Source organism: Urocampus carinirostris, chromosome 12 (assembly GCF_059441175.1).
Source record: "Urocampus carinirostris isolate Australia breed hairy pipefish chromosome 12, RoL_Ucar_1.0, whole genome shotgun sequence".
Taxonomy (NCBI): Eukaryota; Metazoa; Chordata; class Actinopteri; order Syngnathiformes; family Syngnathidae; genus Urocampus; species Urocampus carinirostris.
The window spans coordinates 16,202,819-16,216,395 of record NC_142360.1 but is presented as its reverse complement, the minus strand read 5'-3'; the positions used below and the strand labels follow the sequence as shown (position 1 = coordinate 16,216,395).

Sequence of the window (13,577 nt, the reverse complement as noted above, 5' to 3'; positions counted from 1 at the left end):
CATGTTCTCCTTGTGCTTGCGTGGGTTTCCTCCCAAATTCCAAAAAATGTCCCTAGGTGTGAATGAGCAAGTGTGTGTGTCTATGTGTGCCCTGCGATTGGCTGGTAACCAGTTCAGGATGTCCCCTGCCCACTGCCCGAGGATAGCTGGGATGGGCTCCAGCACCACTGCTGTGGTGGGGCGACTCTCGGCCAGGAAATAATTTAGTGTAGAACTCCAACAGAAGCTTCTCACGAAGAGGCTGCGGTAGCTGGAACGGATCCATTGACCTCAGTCATGGGCGCGGTGCGCTAACCACCTAATTGCCGTGCCTCCTATATTTTATATATATATATTTATATATATGTATATATATATATATATATATATATATATATATATATATATATATACAGTATAAATACATATATATAAACGCACCAAGAAGTAGTGTTACAAAATGTATTTACTCGTTACAGAGAAAAGTAATTGTGTTTTATATTATCAAGACCCGTCACTAAAAGACTATTTTCCTTAAAAGTGATTTGCAACACAAACATAAAAGACAACATACTGTATATTTGATATCCTTGAGTTTTATTACACACTTATAAAATATAAATAAAACACCAAACAATTTACTTATGTACTTTTTTTTTTCAGTAGCCCGCCATCACATCGAGTGGTAAGGATTATGTCATATTCCCACATGATATTTTCAGGAAAAATAAAATAAAAACACTTGTAACTCATATCTTTCATTATGACAACACCCCAATATTGTAAATAAAATACTTGACTTGATCATGTAGAAGTCAACAGTTATCTAAAATATGCAGTCTTGACATTTTAAAAGGGAGACAATGTCCATGTTGTTCACAAGGTCCAAGTAGCAAGCGAACTGCATTATTTTATTAAGAAATAGTTGAGAAGCATGGCAACAATTTCAAGCATTTACAAGCTCTTCACCCAAAGATTAGGCACTTTTAATTTCAAATGCCAACCCAAACCCCTAAAATATGAAAAAAGAATTTCACATACTTGCACGTGCAACAAAGGGAGCTGCAATGAGGATCTCAGCCAGATGATGGAAGATCACAAAAATTCAAGCATTTTCAATGATTTCAAGCACCCATACAAACCATGGTTCAGAAAATATTTCCTGCTGGATAAAATTACATTTTTATGTGTCATGATGGACTACCAAAAACTGGTAGAAAAAGCAAAACTTAGTGCAGCTGTCAAATGTCAATAATAGGATCAAATTTAATCCTATAATAGTCCACAAACTGTAATACTAGTCTTGGAGAATAAAAAGTAATCTTCAGTTGTTTGTGTGTTTTATTTTAACTTTAGAATGTCCTGGCAAAAAGAACGCATTATTTCATGTTTTGAATACTCAGACATGATACATGGAGTCCTGTGAAAATGGATGAGAAAATCTCCATCGCAGCAAAGTGACTAAGTGGTCCAGTCCAACTGCAGCAGTTATAAACAAACAGGAAGTATGATTTCTACAATCCACTTTTATCTTCCTGAGGTTTGGATGCCGGGAGTGCTTCCTTCTGTGTTTCTTCCATGCTGCTGTCTTTTAATAACTCTAAGGGTTGACCGCCATCCTGCACAGAAAACATTTTTTAAGTTTTTCCTCCATTGAAAGTCTCTTGCTCGGCTATAAAATTGGTCCCGCCAGAGTCTCAAACTTGTATGATTAAAAAAAAACAATAGTTATATATGTAAGTGAAAAGTGAATGAAAATAACAAAGATATTTTATTATGTAGGCAGCACGGCGGCGCAGTGGTTAGCGCGTGTGCGGCACAGTTCTGAGGTCGTGGGAACCTCCTGCGTGGGTTCAAATCCAGCTCCCGGCCTTACTGTGCGGAGTTTGTATGTTCTCCCCGTGCTCGCGTGGGTTTCCTCCGGGCACTCCGGTTTCCTCCCACATTCTAAAGACATGCAGTTCAGGTGAATTGTCCTTAGGTGTGACTGAGCGAGTGAGTTGTCTGTCCCCGTGTGCCCTGCGATTGGCTGGCAACCAGTTCAGGGTGTCCCCTGCCCACTGCCCGATAATTGCTGGGATGGGCTCCAGCACCCTCGCGACCCTACTGAGGATAAGCGGCGCAGCGAATGAGATGAGATGATGATTTTATTATATAAAAAACTGCAAACGCCATGGTGCGGTCGCTTACACCCTTTTTTTTCATCTCACTCGCTTTTGGTTTATTGTTTGTTCGGTTAGTATGTGTGATTTTGGCTCTGTCGCTGCGCTAATTTGTTTGCTGAGCCGAGAGCCAGGGATGCCCAACAAGCACAGGAACAGGTCAAGAGAGGTAAGAGTAAAATAAAAGTTAAAAATATATTAAAGCAGGAAAATTATCCCAATTTTAACTCATTTTGATTAAAATAATTGCCCCAAAGGAGACTACATTGTCCATCATGAACATAAGAACCCAAATCCGTCCCTCAAAGATTAGGCGCTTGGTCTTCCCAAATGCCAATACCCAGTAAAAATTGATGATATTTTTCTTTTGGTTTAACACATTTTCTGTCACGCTTGCCATGTCGCCCAATTGGCCCCGCCCGTGTGGCGCCAGCTGCGGCTCATTGACAGATTGGCTTTCCGTCTATTTAAGCTCAATGCTCTCACTCTTCGTTTGTCGGTCCGTCAACGAACCTCTGCCCCGCAAGACGTGGGTTTTGACTTGGTCCTGTTTCCTGTTGGCATTACCTGTCCGGTATTGTTCCCGTTTGTTTTTGTCCTGTTTAATATCAGTTTCCAGTTTCGTTCCCATCTATTTTAGTCCTCTTTATTATTCTCTCCAGTTTTCGTTCCCGTCTAGTTTGTCCTGTTTTATTTCGATTTCCTGTTTCATTATCAATCCTGTCAGTGCCTTCCTGTCCGGTATCGACCCCATTTGTCCGATATCTACTCGGGCAATTGGTATCAATCTCATCAGCCTCCGGCTTCCTATCATTTCACGCCAGACTGCTGCCTTATGTGCATGACTCCCCATTTCCTGTGAAATAAAAGGCTTGTGAGAGAAACCTCACGCGTTTGGGTCCTGATCTTGTACTGGTTGATGACATTTTCATTTTTACTTTTGCATGTTTTAGAGGTTCTGTGTTGTTTTAGTTTACAGTTGAGTTCTAAATAGTCTAAAGTTATTTTATTAAATACTTTTTTATAACACTAAATAAATATTTTAATATTTGTTTTTTATTGTATTATTTATTTCTTAGGGATTCGGTGTTGCTTGACTTTAAAGTTACTAAGTGTAAAAAAAGTTTAATGTGTAAATTAGAAGTTATTAAAAGTTTACTGTAGAGTGGAAAAATAAGGATTAATATAATACAATTGTTTAATACTGTTTCAATGAATTGATTTCATGCATAATGTTACATTATTATTGGTAATATGTGGTCTAAACCAACAACACCAAAAATCAGAAAAGCCGTTCTGGAGCCCAGCTGAAAGAAACACTGCACATGATAGTGATATAAAGAAAATTGAAGATAAAAGTCACTTTGTCCTAACAAGGCCAACTTACTCTGTGTTTTAGATAAGAGAGGTAGGTGTCCCATCCCAAGGTGACGGTGTTGACGTACACTACGCGAAATTTGGGTGAGAGGAAATAAAAGTTGATCATCTGAGCTGCCGGCCAAACGCACCAGTCGGCCTGTCAATGAGAGTGGGAAAGCAGACAAAATCAGATTTAAGGCAATAAATTGCGGTGCATTGATTTAGGAGTCGCGTTTGGTGTGGGTGGTAGTGAAAGGACAAAATCCATCCGATTTCAACTCAGAGGGTAGTCATTTTTCAGTTAATGTTGACCACAAAAGGACATCGGAGTTCATCAGAGCTCAGGTCAAGAAAAATTATGGTCTTCAAGCAGGTACTTGAGGCTTGAGCAATCGTCATTTTCGGTTTAATTTAAACCTGATAAGACCTCGATCTCTCAGCTCTTCGGTTATTGCTGGTTTACTGCTTTGCGGATTTTAGATTGAATTGTCTTTTTGTCATTGATATCGTATTGTACATTGTGTTCTGTAGCAGACCGCACACAGCTAATGCTATCACAGGGGCAGGGTGTGTGTGTGTGTGTGTGTGCGTGCGTTTGTGTGTAACTGTCTGTGGGCGCAACTGTGATAGGCTGGTCTTGGTTCGTACACCTTTTTCTTGGCCAAATTCAAGCACTTTTCAAGCACTTTCAAACATCAGGCATTAAATTACCAAAATTTGTTTAAATAAATTTAAGTGAATAGTTATAAACAACAATACAGACGCTGCCCTACTTCTGAACTAGATTCCGGACAATCGTTCGGATGTTTAATTTGTTTGTAAGTTGCTTCGGTGCTATAGTTTGTATGTTTAAGGTTTATTTAAGTATGTTGGCTTGTATAAGTGACCTGTATTGTTTTGTACAAAAAAGTAACATTTCACAAAGATAAATAATGTTAAGTTTAACTTTGAAGCTTTAGCGGTTACGCGACATCCTCCGTGGTAGAAAGTGGCTGAAAAAATGCAATCCAACCCTTTTCTCAACCTCATCAAGCTTTCTTATTCTACTTTCATAAAAAAAAAAACGGCTCGCCCCTTCTTTACACTTTACACCAGACCTGGGCACTCCGTTCCTGGAGGGCCGTATGTTCTGCATGATTTTTGAGGTTTCTCTGATCCAATACAGGTGATTCCAATCACCAGTATCGTTAACGAGCACTTGCTAGCTTGCTAACGAGGTTATAATTTGTATCACCTGAGTTAAAGAAGAGCAAACTTCAAAATCTGGCAGGACGTATGGCCCTCCAGGACCGGAGTGCCCAGTGCTTTACACCAACCACATTGAATGGATGCACGAGATATTAAACAATAAAAACTTCAAAGTCCTTAGCGCGCTAGAGATAAAGTACGCTATATGTAGTATGTTTAACATGAACTAGAAAGAGGAAGCAGATTTCTTCTTCTGGGTGGATTCTGGGTGACCTCTCACAGCACCACATGCCGGTAGTGGCAGAAAGAAGGACTACAGTACTCTTTTCTACTAGGAAAAATGTGCACAAAATACAAAATCTAACATACAGCTATGCCCTGATATTTTTCGACACCCCCAAAATTTTTTTCCAATCTAACATTTTTTTCAAGTCGACTGGTCGTGTGGTAGGGGAGCGTCTGTAGTTGATTTTTTTTTGTTTTTTACCAATTTTTTATAGCACTGAAAAGTTAATATTTTCAATGTATGTTTTATTGTTTTCTCCTTTTTAGGGATTTAGTATTGTTGTTCCACTTGAGTGTGTAAATATCTAAAATTGTTTGGTATTTTACAAAACATTATTGCAGATCTGTGAATATTTAAATTCATATTTCATGTTTTTGCAGCGGATCCCTGACTAAAAACTACTAATTACTAAATCATTTGGTGCATAATGTTTTATTAATATTGATTTCTATCTATCTACCCTGGTCATATCCCTTGAGAGGGGTGACCGACAGCAAGACAAACACATACAAAAACAAAGAAAATAAAAAAGGGGAAAAGCAGCAAAAAAAAAAATCACACACAATTTTTTGGGACCATGGCCAACACAAATGCCCAAACAAGTTAGTCACCTCGGCACCCAAGCTGGTCATGCTTTCGTCCCTCCAGATGAAACGGGACACAAGAAAGCGGCCATGTCACTTGGTTCAGGGTGACACAACACACTTCTGTTCAACAGCAGGGCCCGACAGCTTTCACTGGTTTACCGATGCTGCATCATACGGGTGCCCTGCCCATCCCTTAGAACGTGTCCAAACATCCTACTATCCTTTCACAACACCTCTCCACTCATTCCTATCACCAACAATTTTTAATATTGATATTGATAATAATTAAAAATAAAAACCTGTGAGCTGAGCCGAAAGAGTCTGTTCTTGAAAAGGACAACTTGATAATGAGGACTTGAGCTACCGTCGGCGTCATTTTACTCCCTTTTTAAAAAATGTATTTATCTAAAGATGGCAATGGAAATAATTTCAAGCATTTTCAATCACTTCACCCAAAATTCAAGCCTTTTCCTGACTTTGAAAACACAGAATTAAAATTCAAGCAGCCATACAAACCCTGAAGGTGTATCATATGTTCAGTGAGATTTGACCGGATGATATTATGTTGGACAACAATCCTGAACGGAAAAAGTTGTATCGGGACACCCCTATTAATTGACCTAGTAGACATGGCTTAAATGTGAAGAAGTGAAAAACATTGAATACTTCTAAACTAAACCCACACTTCCAATGATTCCCGTTGAATTTTCATGTACATGCACTTACTTTATAAAATTCCCAGAATTTATCTTGAAACTCCTCCCATCCATGGGATAAAGAGTGTCCCTCCATGAGCCCCATACCTGCAATAAACACAATTGTGAGGCAGTCGTGCGTAAGCAAGGAGCTTCATCCTGACAAGTTGGCTATAAATTGCGTGTGTCAAGTGAGCTTGACTCTTATAAAGTACGCATGAATATCGCACACAACCATTGAACTAATTCTGATATAAAAGAAATGTCTGCTAAGCAAACCAACAAATAACTAGAACGATAAATGACTATGCTCACCTAAAAAGTACCAAGCGCCGAGCGTCGGAGAAGCAACGGCCTGATCCACCAGAACCTTCTTGACAACCGTTTTCAAAGCGTGGCCCACAAATCTTCTGTCCAGCCACGTGTACCAATAGTGCAGCACTGGGCCCATTGAGCAGCCCACAGCAAACATACGACCTGTTTGGGACCATAAAAACAGACAAAAATATGGATTTATGATGAGGTTTATACATATAATGCCAGCATGTCGAACTCGGGGACTGGATTCAGACTTTATGTTCTCTGGTGGGCTGGATCAATAAAAAAAATGTCAACGCCAAATATTTGCTTTGTTTTTCAGTAATATGCTTTATCATTCAGCCTACATATTTAGCCTACCCTACAAAATATAATAAAGGGATCTAAGCACAACACATTTATTCACAAACAATCTAAAAAAGTATCGTTATGTTTGGCATTGCTGGTGTTAACAATTTGTTTATTTTAACAGTTGAGTAAATGCTGCTTTACACCTAAATCAACTCAGCATAAACAAAAAAACTCAAGTGCGAGCTATGACTAAAAATCTTCTTGCCTCAATTGCCAAAGGACCAAAATGATTAAAACATATGGCTTTGAAAAAAAGAACAAAATAAGAGTTTTAGCAGTAAACTCTTGATAACATCAGATCAAACGACTAAGGCCTACTCAGGCTGAGAAAATACTGCACAATATTTTAGTAAACTTGAAACCAGACTGGATGATAGTTCTATTACACCTTTACTGACCTCGAATGGCAGAAAGGAGCATTTCATTTGTATTTATTAAAAAACTATAAAAAAACTTTGATAGAAATGAGCGAGAGAATTTTACGGCAAGCGGTATTAAAACATCCACTGGGCCAGGTCTGGCCCGTAGGCCGTACGTTTGAACTGCGGGATATAACGCATTAACATGAAAATACTTTCAGAAAATATGTTAGAGATTTTGAATTTCCCAAAACACTTTTTTTGCTCACAATGATACCAATATTATGACTTGGAGTATTGTCTAAAACTGATTTTATCTGATCTGATATCATGGTTTATAGTGTCATGTGTAGTCTTTTTTCTTTTATCGAAATTGGGAACAACCCAGATTGAATTTGGAGGTTTCCAGTTCCTCAAGATGTTGAAAGGAACAGTTGTGTGTTCTTTACTGCCTCCTGGGGGTAAAAAAGTATTTAATAATTAAAAAAATATACGTATTGATTTAAGTATAAGCAAAAATACATTCTATCAGAGGGTTCGGGAACCTTTTTGACCCAATTTTTTCAAATGTATGTACTGTATTCAATCATGTATAATAGGATCGAATTCTATTGAAGAACAATCGTATTGTGCCCTGATATCACCAATTTTACTAAATTACCCACCCTTATCAAGAGTCTTTATCAGTTAAAATGTACTGGCTTTATTTCCTTTGGCACGGAGTTAATGAATAATTAAATTACAGAACATTAAAAACGACCTTACAGTGCTTCCACAAAATAAGAAGAAAAGTAAACAAATTTTTGTGTAAACAGAAAGCACTAAATGATGTGACACTGACAAGTACATTGACTATTCGAGTAGAACTATCACTGTCATAAGCCAATTTGAAAATACCAGTAAATAATTTACCCCGTAACTTTCTTTGATCTAAACAATAAACGATTTATTTCAATATTTTATGGCCTCCCTCTGTCTTGGGTGCCAGATTACATGATATACACTTAGATCACAAGGAATGTATTGATTGTTTTTAAAAGGGGAATAGTGTAGCATTGAAACAATAGATTTATTTATGTTTAACATTTTATGAGAAATAATTCCTCTGAAGAATTATGGTTCAGTGAGACATACTTTATTAAGAAAACTGTCATTTTCCATTAGTCCTCCAAAGACTTCACACCCGTGAAGCGTGAAATTACACGATAGAGCAAATTTCTTTATTGTTAAAAAGTCTGAGGCTAATTTCCACAATAATGACCCCTGCCCCATAATAAATCATCCTGTGGAGGACTGCTCAAATGGAGTGGATCCAGCCCCTTAAACAATGTCTCAATACAATCCTCAATGTGGCTGACCTTGGTTCAAGTCATGGATGAAGAGGCTCTTTTTTGCAGGCAATTGCCTTTCTCTCTCAGACACTTTCCCTCCTCCACAAAAAGAAATTCAGCTATGCTATCAATAAAACCATTTTTAAAAACAACCTCAAATTAGAGTGGTGGCTTTGAAATAGTGACATTCCTTTGGGAGGAATGAAAATACTTTCAATCAAATACCTGCTGTTCAACCTGCTGCCGTCAGGGAAAAGACCGCAGTCTCTCAGAGCAACAACCGGCAGGCTTAAGGACAGCTTCTTCCTTCAGGCTGACGGGACTCTGAATTCTCTCCCAGCCCTACCCCCTTTCCCACCTCTATACCTTTTGACATAAATGGAAAACTGATCTACTTGGAATCTGGCTATTCTTAGCACATTATTTTGAAAACAATATATTCTTATGTTAAAAGGATTGCAATTATTTAGCGCTTTCCATAATAAAAAAAAAAGTAAACTTGCTACTATTTGTCCTTAAAGCTTTCTGCTATTTGTTCTTGCTGCTATTGGATATTTGTTATTGTATTGTGCCTCATCTATTACATGTTTGCACGGGGAGAAGAGTAAGCAATCTCATTTGTGCTGTATGTTGTGCATAGAGCATATTTGACAACAAAGTTGAAATTGAAATAAGAAAGCAGAGCTGCACTGAGTTTAATTGAAAGCTTGTATTACCATCAACTAACAGCCTCAGCAACTTAAGTTAAGTATGTATTTATTTATTTATTGTGGCAGATCCACAATTCCACATTAAATGCAGACAGGTGTGATTCTGACAACAATTTTGTATGAAAGAAATTGTTAAAAACTATATTCATTTTTATTACATAAAGGCAAATAATACAAAATATTTTTCTTTTTGGTGCCGTTTATTTAGCATCTAAATGTGTGTGTTCATAAGGCCAGTATTGTGCCTTTTTATGCATTCAGACCTACTCTTCTATTGTCTTTTTGGTTCATTTATAGATTTTTGGTAAACATTCCCAATTTCAGGGACACCCCATTTATTCCAGGAAGCATTTTCATCCATTTGCATAACTAAGGCTATTGTGAAATATTATTGTTTGACCCCAATGTAGGATCATTAACTTACCTCAGTTTATGAATAACAGTATATTCAATCTATTTTGTAACCTATTGGATAAGCTAAACGGTATAGTCGGCTCTGTACTAAAAGATTTATGTTTTATACAGCTCTTTGAGACTTGTGATTAATGGCTATACAAATAAACATGACTTATTTATCAACAGCATAATTGCTCTTTGTTGTATATGCATGGTAAGGGGTGTGTTTGTGTGTGTGTGAATTTGAACATTCAATATAAATCTTAATAAGACTTTGGCCTTTCCCGGGTATTTTCGACTCCTAGCTGACTCAAGCAGTCAGGAAACCAGTAGAGGTGAAAGGTAGATGTGAACTAGCAGTGTGTTACCTGAATCCATCCATCCATCATCTCCACCGCTTATTCTATGTAGGGTCGCGGAGTGCTGGAGCCCATCCCAGCTATATTTAGGCAGTGGCCAGGATACACACTGAACTGGTTGCCAGCCAGTCGCAGGGCACACAGGGACAGACAACTAACTCGCTCAGTCACACCTAGGGACAATTTGGACCGGCCAATTAGCCCGACATGCAAGTTTTTGGAATGTAAAAGGAAACAGGAGTGTCCAGAGAGAACATGAAAACTCCGCGCAGGGAGGCTGGTAAATGGATTTGATTCTGTGACCTCAGAACTGTGCGCTAACCCCTCATCTGCCGTGCCACCCCTGACTCCATCCAATAATACAAAATTATATATTATACATTATGTACAGCCATTCTTAGTTCCGCCCACAAGTTATTATGTTGTCAAAAGCTGGACTCACTAATGCTTTGGGTGTGTGGGGTTGGGAAGGAATGATATGTATGTACATGAGTGAGGCAGGGCCGCCCTCTAGCTCAAACAAGCGAAAATATGTTGAAATATGTCACAATTCTAAACGCTTGGTGTTGTTTGATGAAAGCATTAAGAACACAAAAATGTCATCAAGATTTTTATCAAATTTTACGCGAGAAAAATAAATTTCTCATGTAGCCTTATTGCATTTTGAATTTTTTGAATCCAGCCAATTCAGTGATTAAAAACAAGGACCTCATGTATTATTTTGTGTTAATTCGGAGTTTTTCAAAACCATGTTAATGAATACAACATGGACATTTAGATACCTGAATGCATATTTATTCATAGATGCAAATTAGGTCTACATTGTCTGTTGTCCTTGTTTATTGCTGATGTATCGGATCTGAGACCATCGACAGATACAAAAAGATATATATATATTTTTCCCTACTCTCTCAGAACCTCTGCCAAGTATTTTTAACCCAATCCGGCCAGCGAGTGCAAGTTTGTAGCATTTTTGTAGTAGTGTATTTGTAGTCTTATGTCTGTAGTATTCTTTTAGAATTTCTATGGTAACATTTTGGTATTATTTATGTCGTAATTTTGCAATATTTCCATAGTAGAACTTTTTCGTACGTCATATTTTTGGAGTATTACTGTAGTTGTATTTTTGTGGTATTTCTGGAGTATTTTTGTAGAGTTTCTGTAGTATAGCTTTCATATTTTTGTAATATTACTGTTTTTTTTGGGGGGGGGTACTTCTGGTGTATTATTTCTGTAGTAGTATTTTTGTATTATTGTATTTCTGTAGTAGTATTTTTACATTACTGTAGTTGTTTTAGTAGTATTTCACGTGTAATATTTCCGTAGTAGTATTTTGTATTATTTTGCTGTAGTAGTATGTCTATAGTATTTTAATAACATTACTGTAGTTGTAATTTTGTATTATTTCTTGTGTAATATTTCTGTGGTAGTATTTTGTATTACATTATTACAGTAGTATTTCTATAGCATTTTAATAACATTAATGTAGTTGTAATTTTGTGTTATTTCTTGTGTAATATTTCTGTTGTAGTACTTTCCTATTATGGTATTACTGTAGTTTTATTTTTAGAGTATTTCTATGCAAGTGTTTTTGAAGTATTTCCAGTTGTTATTTGTAGTATTTTTGCAAATTTTTGTAGAATTTTCTTTTTAGGTTTTTATTATCTCTACAGTATTTTTGTAATATTACTGTAGTAGTATTTTCAGTATTCCTGGTGTAAACATCTGTATAAGTATTTTTGTATGATATTATTACAGTAGTGTGTATTTCAAAATATTACTGTAGTTGTATTCTTGTAGTATTTCAGGTGAAATGTACTGTATGAGTAAAGTATTTTCTCTTAAGTCAAGCCATGTTTACTGTCGTTGTATTCCTGTCGTACAGCATTTCCAAAGTTGTATCGCTGAAGCATTTTTGTAATCTTTTTGTAGTATTTCATCGGTAGTACTTTTGTAGATTGTTTTTAAAAGATATTTTTGTAACATCACTGTGGTTGTACTTTCTTAGGTATTTCTGGTGTAATATTTTTATAGTAATATGTTTGAAATATAGTATTACTGTAGTATTTCTGCAGTATTTTGATCGTATTTTATTTTGTTCAGAATAAAAACAATATATTAAGTCCCAGTTTTTAAGCACTAAATTGGATGTTTAAATTTATAGTCATTTTGTCAACTTAGTTTTTTGTTGTAGACACACAAAATGAAAATGGGGACAAAAATCATTCTCCATTCGGGCCCCGGTGCTGTGGAATGCACAGCCCCTCGAGATTTGATCTGCAACATCAGTGGAACAGTTTCAATCTAGGCTTAAAACACACTTCTATTCTATAATTTATGAATGACCTATATTTCATGTTGACAATATCTATGTATTGTTTATTATTGCAACATCCGTTGCAGCGTGGCCATCCTGGAAGAGGGGTTACCTCGTGTGCGGTCCCCCTTCTCAATGTTTCTTCATTTTCCTTATGCTGAGGTTGTTGAGTTTTTCGTTGCCCTCATGTAGGTTTTAGATCAGGGGATGGTGTAATAATAGTCTGTAGTTTGTAATAATATGTGGTCTGAGCAGCCCTTTCAGACCCCTTGTGATTTAGGGCTATACAAAAAATATGACTTGACTTTTGAATATGTAGTCCTTTATTTACTATTTATCATTTTGGTTCGGCAGGCCGGCTGAAGAAAACCTGACGTGCCACGTGTGGCCCGCGGGCCGTACTTTGCCCTCCAGCGATCTTACCTGTCCTGTTCCAGTCTCGGATTTTGGTGGGGTCCTTGTGCTTTTCTCGGCTCTGCTGAAGGAAGTCACCGAGCGCCAACATTCCCCCTCCGCTTAGTGTGTTAGTGAGTAGCAGATACCGGCCTTGGAACATTTGACGCCACGAGAACTTTATGCGGACGACAAACTCTTTGCCGACCCGGGGAAGCATCTTGTATTGTTCGTAGAAACAACGCTGTCATCTAGAAAGTTCGTTTTGGGACAGATTTAGCGGCCAAAACTCCAGCCGCGTGTCTTCCCCAATGACAAGACGTAACCTGATGACGTAGTGGTGAGAAACGAAAAGAGGAAATGATTGAAGAGAAGTCGTGCTGTCTGAAACAAGATAGAAACTGTGGGTGCGTCACCTGCTGGTATGGAAGAACACACCATGGTTCGCTTCCTCGATTTACCAGGTACAGTAGTGAATTTCTTCAACGGCAATGTAATTAAAATTAACGTTGGCTTTTACCTCCGTTGTAGTTAATTAAAAAAAAAAAGAACACACACATGGTGCAACATCCTGAATCAAAATTGAAGGGAAAACCACCCACGATTTCTGATTAAACACTATTAGTAGTAGTAGTAGTAGTAGTGTAGTTGTTTTTGTAATATTTTACTTTTATATATTATTATTAATCATTATTCATATCCGAACATCTTGTTTTCACTAGGGATTATCACATACCCATCCATCCATTTTCTGAACCGATCATTTTCACTAGGGTCGCGAGGGTGC

General features: G+C 37.4%; 1 protein-coding gene across 1 annotated transcript; it reads right to left on the bottom strand.

The window, feature by feature from the left end:
• Positions 1–557: 557 nt before the first annotated feature.
• mpv17l2 (MPV17 mitochondrial inner membrane protein like 2) lies at positions 558–13,127 on the bottom strand. The gene is made up of 5 exons (XM_088349608.1): positions 12,821–13,127; positions 6,572–6,733; positions 6,288–6,364; positions 3,529–3,657; positions 558–1,598 (listed from the first exon to the last, which is right to left on the bottom strand). Exons 1-5 carry the CDS (start codon positions 13,008–13,010, stop codon positions 1,494–1,496), a joined length of 663 nt encoding a protein of 220 aa, XP_088205734.1. The 5' UTR covers positions 13,011–13,127; the 3' UTR covers positions 558–1,493.
• Positions 13,128–13,577: the final 450 nt, after the last annotated feature.